We start from the raw sequence: 14,374 nt of genomic DNA, 5'->3' as shown, positions 1-14,374 counted from the left end.
TGCCAGTGAACAATCAAACCTAGCATGCCCAGGAAACGACCAGTGGTTCCCAAGAATCATAGGGGAATAGGATTTTGAAAACAATTGACCCAACTAATGCTGTTGCTTGACACCAACACATTTCATACTACATGTAAATTACAACCATTCAAATATCATGATTTTAAAACAATTTTGCATCATAAGATGATCCTTCCCCTGGGTCACAGAACTGTGACTGGGCTATTAAAATACAAAACCAAATAAAATAAACACAACCACGCAAAAAGAAACTCTTTTCTTTCAGAAGTTTAATTTGCTATGTTCAATTTTTGCTGATTGTTTTTACACAGACTCTTGCACAGGTGGTTCAAAGCTGTCTCGTTCAATTTTGGTGCCACTTTCATCTGTGCTGCTGTGGGCTGCTCCCTCGCCGTGCATCTCCATTAGCTTGCCAACTGTAGAAAAATAAAGCATGTTTGAATCAGTCAGTCAGAATAATTGAGCAGAAAATGTCTATACCTTCCCACACAAAGGTCTTTCAGTTATAACCTGGCTGCAGTCTCTGGTAGTATTTATTGAATCCACATTCCAATCTTACATGTGAATCATCAAAATGAATTTTTTCACCTGCCTTTCTAATAGTAAAAGCAGCAGTGTTCGGGTTGTTGTTAGCTACCTGTGAAAATCTCCACCTACTTCATGATGTCAGCTGGCTACTCCGCTGAGTTAATTCCCTCTTTGAGATGCGCCTGCTGGGAATCATGGTAGTTGTATTCATCATCTTGGAATGGATATTTGTTTTCATGAATACAACTACCATCATTCCCTGCAGACGCATCTCATACAGAGAATTAGCCACTTTCTGCTTATTTAGCCACCAACTTTACACTTGTAAACAAAATCAGGCAATGAGCAACAAGTACCAAGATTCTTCAATGAGAAATACTCCTGCAGAAATTTAATCCTCTTTTCCCTGAGATATCCCCCCACCATGACAAGCACTGTTGAGTATATTTCCTATCTCCAAGTAGTATGAGATTGTTCTCATGAGCTCATTTTAACCCACTGTTTAAAGACAACTACATGTACTTTTAACAAAGGTGTCACAAGAAGTCTGTTTTCAAGGGTTATTACAGCTTACTGCACCCATATTCACAATTAGCCAATCAGAAGCCGTGGCGGCTGTCCTGATATCCTGTGATATCAATGACCTGGTATGGCTACGATATAATGGTCACGTTGCCGAATTTGGGTACATTAGCATATCAGGCTTGTTTGGTCTTGTCATGAGTATTTTGGCTCGACTACGTCTTGCCAAAACAAGAACCCTAGCTCGGCCAAACTCACCTGATATGATGCCAAAGTGTACCAAAAAGGTACAATTAAATATAAAAAGCATGTAAAATTATTAAAAGACAACTCACTGTCAAATTTCGGCTTCTTCAGAACCTTGACCTTCCTGATGAAAACATCATGAAGAGGGTAGATGGATTGGCAGGCCTTCTCAATGTCTCGGCCAAAGGCATCTGGGATTCTGCCATCACGAAACAAATATAAATATGAACCATTCAACTATAACACAATCAGTTGTGTAAATGACAACCTCTTTATTTGAAAATTTTCCAGTCATGCTTCTTGATCTACCAAGTAACTCACAAACTACAGTTTAAGTATTATACCCTTCATCTCATTCAACGTTAACAATTGGAAGGATTTCATGCAAAAAGGGAGTACATCGCTTTTTGGGCCTATTTTCATTTTTTGCAGGAATGAGCTAATTTTTGGCAGACTGACTTGTTTTGACAAGAAAAGCATCATTCTGTAATTTTGCTGATTTGTGCTTCATTTTCGAGAAATAGTTCAATCCTGCAAAGAATGAAAATCAGTCCAAAAGTGATATATGCCCTTACTGCAAAAATCCTTCAATTGATAATGTTCACATAGTTAAGATACTCACAGCTTATTGACTGCATCTTTGAGGTCACCAGTGCTGACATCACGAGTGATGATGTCGACCATCTTCTTACGGATAGCCTTCACTTGTGAATGCTTGGCATAAGCTGTTTTCTTAATTTGATTTTGCCTTTTCTTGGTGAAACCAATACAGAACAACCTGAGCAGGTAGCCATCAGTGGTTTTAACATCGACAGCTGCTTCAATTAAGGTCTACAAGAGATAAAGAGATGGAGTCAGCGAATACTTGTTTAGCCTGTTTACTGCTCCTGATATGTAACCAAGGGTGCATTTGTTTAGGAAAATCCAAGATTGAATTCTTTAATCCAAAAGCAGATTTTGCATTTCTTTACTAATCAGATTAATCCAAGATTACAATGAATGGCTTAACTGTGTTATGAAATGTGCAGTTCCGAAAATATCCATACCCATCCCATGGAAAGTCACTGGAAATTCTGATGGCGGGGGAGGTGTCAAATAACAAAATCTTTATAGGGTAGTACGGAGATAAACTGGAATTTTATGGAGGGATAAGGGGGTCCAAACTGAAAAACCTTCCAGGGGGAATGCATAGTTTCTGGAATGACACAATGTAAGCAATATTGGTATATTCAGCTAGGAAAGTAGTACCACGTAGATTTCCAAAATACATACTGATTTTCATTCATGGAAAGTACTATATGCTTTTAGAACAATTACATTTATGTGTACAGAGAAATATCAGTGCATGTTATCACAAGAAAACGCTTCTACAAATGTACATGTATGTATATATTGAACTGAACTTTAATGAAATGCCACCTTGACTGCATGTAAACATACTTCCATCAAGCACAGGTCTTACTACAAAAATGCCAGACATTCCCAAATGGCAATTTTATGGACAACAACTTACCTGCCATTTCTTGACCAGCGACCTAAGCTTGTCTGTGGTCATGTCCATGCCATGGAAGTTGGTAAGGCAGTTCTTTCCCTGGACATCCTCACAAATCAGTTTAAACTTCCTGAATGCAACCTCGTCATTCTGAAGGTCAGCCAGTGATGCTTCAAACACACGTCCCTTGAGACCATCAGAAGCAATTTCTGTGTGAAGAGTAATAAATACAATTTCTCCTTTGCTACTAGCAAATGTTACCAGACATTCGATAGTGGGCAGATCTTTTAACTTTACAATCTATCATAGACTATATTTATGACATTTTAGAAGTTAAAGACTGTAAATAATTTTACACAGTATGCAACCTTTAAAAATCTCTCAAAGAATTTGGAACACTGTGTTCTAATGACTTCTTTTAATTTTCTTCTTTACTTCTGTTCTCCACTAACAGCCACTTTTTTGTCCCAGTGAATGGTCCATACATTCATTCTTATTTTAACCTCTCTACAACAGCCACCTCTCCAAGTTTACCTCTTGACAACAGTCTGTTAATGAATCAGTGACTGACAAACAGTGTACACAAAACACCACTATTTTTATTGTTAAAGGCCACAAAACTTGATCCATACCACAAGTCACTGGGCTCTGTTTCTGATTTACGATATATTTTCATTGCATTACCTATTTAAATGCTACATTACACATTTTCTAGACAAAAAAATGCTACACCCCTGAAAAAAACAGAAAAAAAAAAACCCCTATTTCCCCATAACAACCACCTCTCCACATTGGTCACTTTCTTCTGTCCCTAAGGTGGCTGTTACTGAGAGGTTTGGCTGTATTTGCATAAATTCAATTACTCTACCAAGTCTGAAAGAGATCACACACAGAAAAACGCAATCTCGACTGTATTTTCTTTTCTTGCGAAAAGCTATTTTTCATTGTGCATCATCTCTTTCGACTCCCAGTTCTGCCATACAAAAAAGGGAACTTGAAAAGTTGTATACCTTACACCCAAAACTAACCAAACCATCGTTACGACTGGTTGAATTGCTAAGTGTCATGTACAGTACTACTTACTAGTTCCAGTTGTTCTGGTCACCATGGTTTTGCCGATCTGTCTGATGGTGAACATGGACGGAGCTTTGACATCATACCAATCTTTCTTGGTAAAGGGATCAACGCTAATAAAAACGACAGATTTAACACATAAGGGCGTCATAAAAAAAGTGACACCATGCACAATATTAAAATTTTCCATTTCTAAAACATTTTGTCCACATTCAAAGTAAAACAGTCGAATACAAGTACTAGGCGCAGTGTAATTGAACAATAACACCAAATGTACATCCAGTTGAATCCATTGCATATTCTCGCCATCCACCGATTCTCGTTCAGTAAAATGCTTCTCATGTAATGTAGCAATAGTTTTACGATGACATAAATCAGTGACACCACTCACATCTTCTTTTTAAGTCCCTTTTTTCCTTTGGTCAGTCTCTTATTTTTTCCCACCGCCATGATGGATCGTGGATCGAGCAGAAGAGGACGCTCGGAGCCTCGGCCTGGCGCAAATCACATTGGATTATCGCTGACCGCATAAAACCATTTTTCAAACATGGTGGATGCCCGTGGTTTTTCGAGATCTCTACAAAACACCATTAAAATTATGTATATTTAGCCTGCAAGGGTGACATAACACAATAGTATGCAAAGCTCCTTCGACGTTTTAGAGTGGGAAAGTACATCCAAGGCGCAGGATTGCCTTGTTCATCAACTCTTCGGCGATATCTCGACGAGTAAGCTTAGCACGTGTTCAGCTGTTTTAGAGGCAGCAAATCAAGTGAATGCTTCAAAGGCAGAAAAAAGGAAAACCATGAAGAACGAAGAGAGTACAGGAAAACTTAAAAAGAAGCGAAAAGACAAGAGACAAAAGAATAAATTTAAACAAGTTCAAGAATTAAGTTCTGAGCACACTGCTGCAGAATTTAAAGAACCAGTTTTATTGAGTACAAACAGTGAAAAATCTAATGGACATGAAAGAAAGAGAGCAAAGAAAAAAAGAAGAAATGATGAAACTAAAGAAAAAGATGTCAGTAGCAAAAAAGGAAAGAAAAATGTTAAAACTGATCAAAAGTTTAACTCTCAGCTAACACGGGAGAGAGATAGCCAATCAGGAACTGTCTGTGATGATGAGATTATCTCTACCAAAGGAACCAATCAAAGGGCTAGTATTGACAGTGTCAATCAGTGTCAATCAGAGACTGTCAATTCTGCAGCCCCACTAGATGCAGATATAGAAAAAATCCTTAGCTCCATTGAAGGACCAAGCAAGTGTGACAGTGAAAAGGTAGAGAAAAGAAAGAAAAGAAAGAAAAGAAGAATGGATGGTAGCAAAGATCATTCTGAGCTTCTAGATATGGGAGAAAGCACTTCAGAAGGTACTCATAAGCATGGAAAAAGAAAGAAAACTTGCAAACTTGAACAAGATAGTTGTTGTGACAAACAAATAAGTAAACACAGCCCAGAGCTCAATGACACAAACAGTAATATTTTGAGCTCCCCTGCTCGGAAAAAGTCAAGCCTCCAAGAAAAGATGACAAAGCAGTTGGAATCTTCAAGGTTTAGATGGATAAATCAACAGTTGTACACTACAACAGGAGATGAGGCAGTAGCAATGTTTTCTAAAGATCCAAACTTGTTTGATATTTATCACAGAGGTTTCACCAATCAGGTCAAACTGTGGCCCATCAATCCTGTCAACAACATCATAGAATGGTTGAAGAAGAGGTAAAAACATAAGTATACTGTTGATGTTCTCTTAGGTGACCACCTTGAGAATTTAAGAAGTGGTTGTAACTGGTTCCAGTCATTTATGAGCATAACACGTGAGCAACCACACACTGACACAATGGACTGGTTACTAACCAGAGTGTTTGGTATAAAGTTTTCTACCTCAGTCTCAGGGTATTTGCATTTTATTGCATCCGTGCTCAATGCTCAAGTTAATCTCAGTCTACGCTTTGTCCCTCTCATCTCTTGAGGAGATAAGATAAGATAAGATACAAGTTAATTGTGTAAATACACCTACATGGAGGTATAAAGTTAGAGTGAGCTGCCACAACCCAGACATAAACATCACACTATCCAGCTTTCAGGGTATTACATGTATACAAACAAACAAGTTTTCACACAGGTTACAAATTTAGAAATAATATTTCTCTTTTGGTCTTTAGGTCAACATCACAAGTAGTTGCAGATTTTGGCTGTGGAGAAGCAATCATTGCCCAAAGTGTTGTAAATAAAGTACATTCATTTGATCTTGTAGCCAAGAATGAGTTTGTGACTGCATGCAACATGGCAAAGGTTGGTTAAATTAAAAAGAAAATAATAATAATGATAATAATAATGATACTGATAATGATAATGTTAGTGATAACGTTAATGATAATGATAATGATAATGATTTATGATAATGATAATGATAATGATAATGATAATGATAATAATAATAATAATAATAATAATGTGCATTTACAGATGCATTCACACAGGTGACCAACGCCCAGGGAAGACAGATTTGTTAGTAGTAATTTTCACATTTAATGTGGAAGAGAAATCCTGACAGACAATGTTATTAACCTTGGTTAAGCTTGTTAGTCTGAAGCTAATACCCTTATTGGAACTTAATTAAGACTTTTGAATGTCTTTTCCCAGGTCCCCTTAAGCTCCGCAAGTGTTGATGTCGCTGTGTTTTGTCTTTCCTTGATGGGAACGAACCTGGTGGATTTCTTGAGAGAAGCTCATAGAGTTCTCAAACCAGGGTACAGTAGAGACTCTTTGCTCCTCATTTGTACACATATCTTAAGACAAATACTTGGTCTTCATGCGAGGTTGACTTGTTAGGATAAAAGCAATGATGGTAAATATTATGTATATTTATGCATCATTATGTCGTATTCCAATGTCACAGCCTAAACTGTTGGATTGCCAGGTACTCATTATCGTGTGTGATGCCGTTAATCTTATGATAGGGGTATTCTTAAAGTTGCTGAAGTGGCCAGTCGTATAAATGACACAGCACAATTTACCAAGGCACTCTCAAAACTGGGATATAAACTCCAAAATGAGGTATGTCTTTCCAGTAATGGATAGACTGTGAGCAGTCTCTCTATTGCTTAAAATTCCATGGGGAAGAATGTAAAGAAGAACACAACACAAGTGAGCGGTCAGTGCGACATGCAAAGCCATGAGTAGCACAGGTGTCGGGCATCTCTTTTTACTCGTCTTCCAACACCCATGCTACTCATGACTCGGGGCTTCACCACGTGCTACTTGCACGTCACATTCGCAGTCCTGCTCGCACGCTCACTTGTTTTGCGTTCTTCCTCACAGATTTTCAAGCAAGAGACTGTTTGCAATCTATAAGCAATGGAAATTAGGCTTTGTGCTAAATTACATGTACCATCTTCGCCCAGTACCATATCTATAGACTGTATACATGCAGAGCAGAAAAATGTTGCCCTTAAATTTAAGCAATAACTACTAACTCCATTACAAGCCAGGTGAAAATTTTCAGTTGCATGTCTGATCAGCCAGTAACAATTTAGTCAATGTGTGCTCCATGCCATCAATGTAACACATACATATTATGGGCCCCTAACATTTAAACAAATGGTTCCTGTCAAAATTGAAATTATACTTCTTGGTTTTCAATCAGATTGTTTCGTAAAGAGAGATTTGGTTTAAATCAATGTCTGTCCTGATGATGAGTATCATTACGAGAACACACACATGCCTACTTAGGTTCACAGGCTAAATATATTGGTGTATTGTACCTCCTAGGACACTACAAACAAGATGTTTGTGATGTTTGATTTCATCAAGAGTAAGGATTGTGTGAAGTTAGTTCCATCAAAACAGCTGAAGGGCCTCAGTCTCAAGCCTTGTATTTACAAAAAACGGTAATTTACCGCAGACTTGTGGCACAAAAACAATTATTGAGCTCCAGGCCTTGGTTACTGACGATTATGCCTCATCAGTATTATGAAAAGACTCAAATTTGCTGCAAAGACAGTATTCTGCACGGACAGTGGAGTAACTTTAATGATGTACACGACAATGTAGCTGTACTCCTGCAGTCACCATTCCAACCTCTTTAGCAGTTCTTTGAACACAAATATTTTGTTTGAGGATCATTGTTACAAAAAAAAAAGAATTTGTGCTGCTAATTTACTTTGGCTACCCTGCAAGCAGTTGGTTTCTCTTACGCCGAACGTTCAGCATAGGAGAAACCAACTGCTCGCAGGGTAACTGGCAAACTTGAAGAGGTAAAAGGATGACTCAGAGATGATTAAAAAGAAAGGAAAACCTCTAGCTAATAAGAGACAAAGTGTTTTCTCTCACTCTCCTGTATTTCCTCTGCCCTTCAGCTTTGTAGCAAGACATCTGAGGATGAGTAAATGTCAAATGAAAACAAAGTTTCTTTCAAGCTGAAAATATATCGTTTGATCCCATTGGCCCATCAGGTCTATGCTTATCTGTCCAGTGTTCATACCATGAAGTGGCTAGGAGAATTTCTACTCCTCCCTGGTACCCATTTATACACCTGGTTGGAGAGAGGCACTGGGGAACACAACACCGCCAGGGCTTGAACCCAGACCCCCCAATCCAGAGTCCAGAGCCCCACCCCACCCCGGCACTTTTGTTCAAAAGTAAAAGTTCCTAAACAGCATCATACTGCATCAGCTTATGTTACACTCATGCATATGTACTTGTGAAAAACACCCTCAAGAGAACTGTGTCTTGCCCAGGAACATAATGCAAAGATCCTGGTGAGGATTGAACACCGCAAAAGGAGGAATTAGTAAGTTGAAATGAAGCACAATGCACAAAGCCAATGAAATTGCAATTTCTTTTTATTAGCAATCTTAGTACAAACAATGTATTTACTAATTTTCCCACACCGGCTACAAGGTATCAATGTGGATATTTTCAATCCTTTTTTTAAGACATGATATAATTGAATATTTGAATAAAAATTCCCTTAATTAACTTTTATTGTAATTGCTTGTAAGCTTTGTATGCTACCAGGTAATACAACGTGGACCTATAAAAAATCAATGGAACTTTCTTTCAAACCTCATTGGCTACTAATAGCAGCTTTCACTAATGCCGGAAAGTTTGGACTGCCAGAACCAGTGACTGGATCCCAGCCAGTTGCGGCATAAAACCCAATATCCTCACTCAGACAGCCTTCATTGTGCCCAGTTGTGACATCATACATTCCTGCAGCATTCTGATACAAGAACGGATTCAAGAAACCCAAGGGGGACTTCTTGTTGTTCAAACGTGCATCATTTATCAAGGAAATGATACCAGCAACAGTCGGAGTGGAGGCTGAAGTTCCCATCACACCTGGCACAGGGATTAGATTATTGACAATCCAGAAGTGATTACACAGCGCTGCAATGTCAGGGAATCCACGGCCATTTGGATTAAAGTATGAAGTCGGGGGAATGTGGGGACCCGTTTTCAGATAATTTTCAACTACATCTGTTTGATAGGATGGGCGGGGAAATACATTGCTGAACCCTCCACCACTAATTTCATAAGCGTATTCACCAGACACAGTGAATGGATCATTAAATGCTGTGCCGCCAACTGTGGTAACATAGGGAGATGATGAAGGATACATAGGACGGAATTTCTTCTTTTTGCAACCAGCCCCATTGTCACCGCTTGCAAAAAGAAAAGTGAGGCCTCGAACACCAGCCTTTTGGAATTCCACATTGATTCTGTTCATGTAATCTACATCAAGTGTATCTTCATTGTCACTGTAGCTGACACTATGTACCCAGGGCACTTTTGGATGATTGCTCACATCTACAAGCCACTCTAAAAAGGGTTCTTGTGATTCATGGCGTCCGCCAGTGCTCCAGAACCAAGTTGGTACCATAGCGCCAATACTCATTATGTACTGCGTGTCAAGGCTCGCTTCAATGCCAGAACGTCCACTGTCTGGGCCAATCACTTCCGTCATTTTTTCCAGATGTTTGAAGGAACTGCCGAAGAGAGTAAAGAACTCTGTTAAATCCCCAGGGTTGAAGTACTGTTCCAGAAATTGAGCCACAGACTGGCTGTTGTTTGGATGAGTACCAACAGTATCAGAGACATTGTAGCGCTCTCGTAAAACACTTGGGAACACACCGATGTGTATCTGGTCCTTGTCTTGTGGTTTGGAAGATTCCATACTGTCAACAATCTCCTCCTCAGAAAGCCTAGAGAAAGATGGACCATTGACCGCAGGGAAATGTAGCACCCCGCCTACAAAGTCTAAATGAGAAGCGACACTTGCTGGTACAGAATAATGTTCCACCGAGCGGATAACAGGCCTCGATAGTTTGGAGTGTTTGAAACGGTAAAACTTCGCTCCAACAAGTATTGCTTCTGCAGCTTCACAAGACATTTGGCAGGTCATGAAATCTTTCGTGAGCACTGTCATACAGTCGCTCGGGCGGACTCCATGTCTTCCCAGCCACGCCTTGACGGCTGCAAGAGTCGCTTGAGATGGTGCTATAAGCCTTGTTAGGTTGGATAAGGAAAAGTGATTGCCGTATTCGGAAGATCGTGGATCGGAAACCTCCCAGAAGTAACGTTCAAGTGATTCCAAGTTGCTCTGCTTCAGGGCGAAGGTAAGGAAAACATCTTCCGAAGGTGAAAGTCGATCATGCTTCTCCCAGCCGTCCTCTCGCCAAGCTTCGACATTATGCCTGTGTTCTAGAAAAACGTATCCTTCCGGTTTGGAGGAACATAGGCCGAGGAACGCGAGAAAAAAGGCAACAACAACCACCTTTACACCCTCCATCATAGAGCTAGAAGACTGCGTGCAAATCATGTGACGGTCCTGAAAAGTAGGACATATCAAAGATTCCTAGAATGGCGTATTCTTTTTGACCAGCGGTTTCTAAATTCGAACCTATGTCAATCCCGAGGGATCCCGAGGGTAAAATAGGTCTGCTATGCGTACATAGCGGAAAAGAAACCAGCCACAGTTGGAACTTTATTAGCTTGATGTTCTTTTGATTTGCCAAACTTAATGGATAAGTTACAATTAATATGTAAGGTTATGGAGGTAAGTCTGCATAAGAGCCAAGCGAAGCATCAGGCCGGAGCTTATCCCAGTTTCTGTAGCATGAAGCAACCAGGAGTATTTCTAGTCCCCCTGATGGGATTCTTCGGCTGAGCGGCAATTAAGAAAGATCGCCGCCCATTCAAGTTTGTGTCCGGATTTTTCCAGTTCTGTGCTTGTCGGAAAAATGGCCTGCGTAGCAGGCGTGTAAAGGGGAGGGGGCGGGGGAGGAGAAAGAGAATTCGGGGAAAAAAACGGAGGAGTTCTCTTCCTCCCGGCTCCCCTCCCCTTTATACGCCTGCTACGCAGGCTACGGAAAAAGGACTTTCTCTCGCAAACGACAATGAGTTCTCTTTCTATGGGGAAGAACGCAGATGGCATTTTTACCCTAATCTCTTGTTTTATTATATTTTTCTAGCCCTCGAGGGGATATGAACAAAACACAGAGCCCCATTTCATTGAATACCACAGTTGGTACAACTGTAGGTGGAAAAGCCTCTACTCAAGCTAACAGGGGTGCTCTACTGGCTAACTGATTATCCTGAAGAGCACTGCTAGAGTAATGTGGAGGGTTTTTTAAGCATTTATCTACATTTTCCTGTGGATATCAAACCGAAATTGCGCACAGATGGAACCCCGTTTGCTGGACAGGGGACACGCCTGTTACTGAACGAAGAAGGAGCTAGTCTTTCGCTGGCTGACAAGATGCGCTGTAGCACTTAGATCTTGCAATGGAATGAACAAGTGTGAATGAAAAAAGAGATAAAATGACTTTTTATTCATGCCACGTTTCCGAGGTTTGAATATTAACCTATTAAACAACTTGAGAAGAGCTCTTCGTCACAAAAAGAAATTTTCTGGGCCTGTCCGGGAGTCGAACCCGGGACCTCTCGCACCCTAAGCGAGAATCATGCCACTAGACCAACAGGCCACGCTCAATAGAACCCTCAAATTTAAAGAATATAATATTTGGTGGTCACTGGTTAGGTCATATATTAATCATGTCAGTTTGTTTATCTGTATGTGTCTCTTATCAATTGATACACAGGTACCAGCAGTGATCTCGGATATAACAAAAAACATCACATGAAAATTCTGATAAAAAAGCTATCAGGAAACATGCCAGCTTTGGTTTGCTTGCTTCTTTTGTTGAGTTCACGTCTTTTACAGTTAAGTTGAAGATTCACAACTAAAAGGGGGAAGGCTTTGGTTGTGCTGAAAGCACCTGGCATTGTGTCGGTGGGGTAGTCCGCATAAAACATCAGGTTCAACAAAAAGGGACTCGAACAATTATCCTCTTTTATTACATAGACACGAGTGTTTTATCAGAAAATACACCACTCGTCAAATAGGCCAGTTGCCTTTTGTCTTTGTGTCAAAACGAGTTTACGTGCGAAATCATTCATTTGAAAATGAGATCCGCCTACAGCTTCATTTTCATGCAAATCAAAGTCATTTTCATAAGAAAAGATTTGCACGGACTCGTTTTGAAACAGAGGCACAAGGAAACTCGGAAATGGCCTATTGATATGAAAGTACATCCGGGACCCGAGTGTCTTATTTCCGGCCATATATTCACTTGTAATGATATTGATGACGTCATTTCCCGCTTTTTGACGGTTGTTTTCGCAAACAGTCAGTTTGTCTAAATACTAAAAAGAAAATGCACCGGCACGGTGGCTTGAAGATATGATTTTATTATACCGTGCTAAAAACACGATTTTACTCGAAAATATAATTCGATTCTTATCTTTTTTCCAAGCGGACACGGTAACGAATCCTGCAATATGATTGGTTCTAAGCGCGGTCCTGATTTTCTCGCAAAAGGTCCACAATTATAAAAGTGATTTGAGAGAGAGAGGAAAAAATAAATGAATTCATGATTTAAACTCACGACATGGACCTCCCAACCCGCAAATAACATATGTATCTTCGCGTCTCCGTTTAATATCGTCTATAACGTTTACCTTCAAACCTAAGTACATGTTCCAATAATAAGACCTCAAATATATTTTGTTTGTGACAGTAAACGAAGCCAGCAAACAGTTTTGTCTCATTTGTCGAAAACAATTTTTTTGTATCATAGGGTTTTCACCGAATTCATTTGTTGTATGACATTGATGTTCTTTTACCATAGAAGGAAATAGTTCTTCTAACATTAAAAGGGAAAAAGAAGACGACAGGAAGTGACCCCCCCAAAAAAAGCCAATCTCTCCCCTGACCTTTCCTGGTCCGCTGTTCCGGCAGAAAAAGAACACCGTGTTTTCTTTCGGCGAAACAACACACCGTCTGTCTTCAAGTTTGAGAAAAGCAACATTTAAATCTTATTGAAGGAAGCTTCAAAAATTCCGCAAAAACAATGATTTTAACCCAGAAGTGAAAAAGCAATTACTAACATAGGGAAAGATTAAAAAAGACGGACGGACGGACGGACAAAACAAAATCAGTCATTCTGCCAAAATGTTTGTGATATGTGCTTAGTTTCAGCAAAAGTCGCACTTTTTTGCCGAGGTTAATGAACGAAAAGTGTACCAAAAATACACTGAAATTGCTGCTAGGACATCGTTACTATTTAAATCTTTATTTTCAAGTTAAGCGGTTTCTCGGTCCCGTGTGGTTTTGTCAAGGAGGCGGGTGAATCGGTAGCCTGAAATGTCAGTCATGTTGTGCTCTCAGCCTAATCCCCGGGCATTAGGCATCGGAAACCACATTGATACTGAAATCGTATCTTGGAGCCTTTCCGGGTCAAGGTACAAATTCGTTTTCTTAGTCCACACACATTTCTCAGTGTTTAGTTGCGAAACTTTATTGAAAGAACGTTTTTTCTTTAACGTTCGGTAATCTGGCTGCGCTATAGCGTCGTAAGCCGAGTTTTTTTGACCAATCAAAATGTCCAACTCTTGAATTTATCTCTGGAAATTGTAAGTCGTATAGATATCTCATAACCCTATTTCTAATTTGGGAGAATAGACTTAAAATAAAACAAACGTCTTTTCCGATATTTGCGAGGTTTTGAAAATAGTGTTTTGGTTTTGGGAGGTCCCTCCTGGTTTTGGCACTCTAGTATGATTTTAGTCTCACGCATTAATGCTATACTCGGCGATTCAACTTGAAACCTTTTTGCTAAGTAAGGTCAGTAAGGAGTTGCCATACTGATGCAGTGAAAATAACAAAACGCACAATCCGAAGAACAGGAAAAAATTTGATGGACATGAGAAGAAACAAACCCAACAAATATGCTCTCTTGCGTGGTATCTATATTTAAACAAAAGCGTTTAAAAACTGCGTACTTTTGCCGATTGGAAACATTGTCGAACTGGAACCAACTATCGCGGCATACAAGCCGTCTCCTCAGATAGAAAAGAAAAACTTTCCACAGTGGTTTCAATCCTTAAGAATCAAACCAGTATTACTATGGGCAAGAGTATTGA

The 14,374-nt window shown here is 39.7% G+C and overlaps 3 protein-coding genes and 1 non-coding gene across 5 annotated transcripts; 1 reads left to right on the top strand and 3 right to left on the bottom strand.

The window, feature by feature from the left end:
- Positions 1-261: 261 nt before the first annotated feature.
- On the bottom strand, positions 262-4,382 carry LOC145496766 (small ribosomal subunit protein eS1). Its single transcript, XM_081476507.1, has 6 exons — positions 4,275-4,382; positions 3,893-3,996; positions 2,831-3,018; positions 1,940-2,148; positions 1,407-1,516; positions 262-437 (listed from the first exon to the last, which is right to left on the bottom strand). Exons 1-6 carry the CDS (start codon positions 4,331-4,333, stop codon positions 325-327), a joined length of 783 nt encoding a protein of 260 aa, XP_081332633.1. The 5' UTR covers positions 4,334-4,382; the 3' UTR covers positions 262-324.
- A 28-nt stretch (positions 4,383-4,410) lies between these two features.
- LOC145496765 (uncharacterized) lies at positions 4,411-8,623 on the top strand. Of its 2 annotated transcripts, XM_081476504.1 has the most exons (5): positions 4,411-5,602; positions 6,049-6,178; positions 6,530-6,636; positions 6,847-6,943; positions 7,658-8,623. In XM_081476504.1, exons 1-5 carry the CDS (start codon positions 4,521-4,523, stop codon positions 7,778-7,780), a joined length of 1,539 nt encoding a protein of 512 aa, XP_081332630.1. In that variant the 5' UTR covers positions 4,411-4,520; the 3' UTR covers positions 7,781-8,623. The 2 variants fall into 2 exon arrangements, with proteins under 2 accessions (XP_081332630.1, XP_081332632.1); XM_081476506.1 differs by lacking the exon at positions 6,847-6,943 and having other exon boundaries at positions 7,658-7,771.
- An 89-nt stretch (positions 8,624-8,712) lies between these two features.
- On the bottom strand, positions 8,713-11,372 carry LOC145496764 (tripeptidyl-peptidase 1-like). The gene has a single exon (XM_081476503.1). The coding sequence runs from the start codon at positions 10,707-10,709 to the stop codon at positions 8,955-8,957; it is 1,755 nt and encodes a 584-aa protein (XP_081332629.1). The 5' UTR covers positions 10,710-11,372; the 3' UTR covers positions 8,713-8,954.
- A 430-nt stretch (positions 11,373-11,802) lies between these two features.
- On the bottom strand, positions 11,803-11,874 carry Trnap-agg (transfer RNA proline (anticodon AGG)). The gene has a single exon. It is a non-coding gene; the product is annotated as a tRNA-Pro (tRNA).
- Between the last annotated feature and the right edge of the window lie 2,500 nt (positions 11,875-14,374).

The sequence above is a fragment of the Orbicella franksi genome, chromosome 9 (genome assembly GCF_964199315.1).
Source record: "Orbicella franksi chromosome 9, jaOrbFran1.1, whole genome shotgun sequence".
In the NCBI taxonomy this organism is placed as follows: domain Eukaryota; kingdom Metazoa; phylum Cnidaria; class Anthozoa; order Scleractinia; family Merulinidae; genus Orbicella; species Orbicella franksi.
This window is presented reverse-complemented; position numbering and strand designations above follow the sequence as displayed.

What these genes read in the sequence shown, in the direction of transcription:
- LOC145496765 (XM_081476504.1), top strand. Translation starts at nt 4,521, where the DNA reads ATGCAAAGCTCCTTCGACGTTTTAGAGTGGGAAAGTACATCCAAGGCG. An exon ending in CATAGAGTTCTCAAACCAGG is followed by an intron (nt 6,637 to 6,846) that starts GTACAGTAGAGA and finishes ATCTTATGATAG; the next exon opens with GGGTATTCTTAAAGTTGCTG. An exon ending in GATATAAACTCCAAAATGAG is followed by an intron (nt 6,944 to 7,657) that starts GTATGTCTTTCC and finishes TGTACCTCCTAG; the next exon opens with GACACTACAAACAAGATGTT.
- LOC145496764 (XM_081476503.1), bottom strand. Translation starts at nt 10,709, where the DNA reads ATGATTTGCACGCAGTCTTCTAGCTCTATGATGGAGGGTGTAAAGGTG.
- LOC145496766 (XM_081476507.1), bottom strand. Translation starts at nt 4,333, where the DNA reads ATGGCGGTGGGAAAAAATAAGAGACTGACCAAAGGAAAAAAGGGACTT. An exon ending in GACCAGAACAACTGGAACTA is followed by an intron (nt 3,019 to 3,892) that starts GTAAGTAGTACT and finishes CTCTTCACACAG; the next exon opens with AAATTGCTTCTGATGGTCTC. An exon ending in CGCTGGTCAAGAAATGGCAG is followed by an intron (nt 2,149 to 2,830) that starts GTAAGTTGTTGT and finishes TATCTCTTGTAG; the next exon opens with ACCTTAATTGAAGCAGCTGT.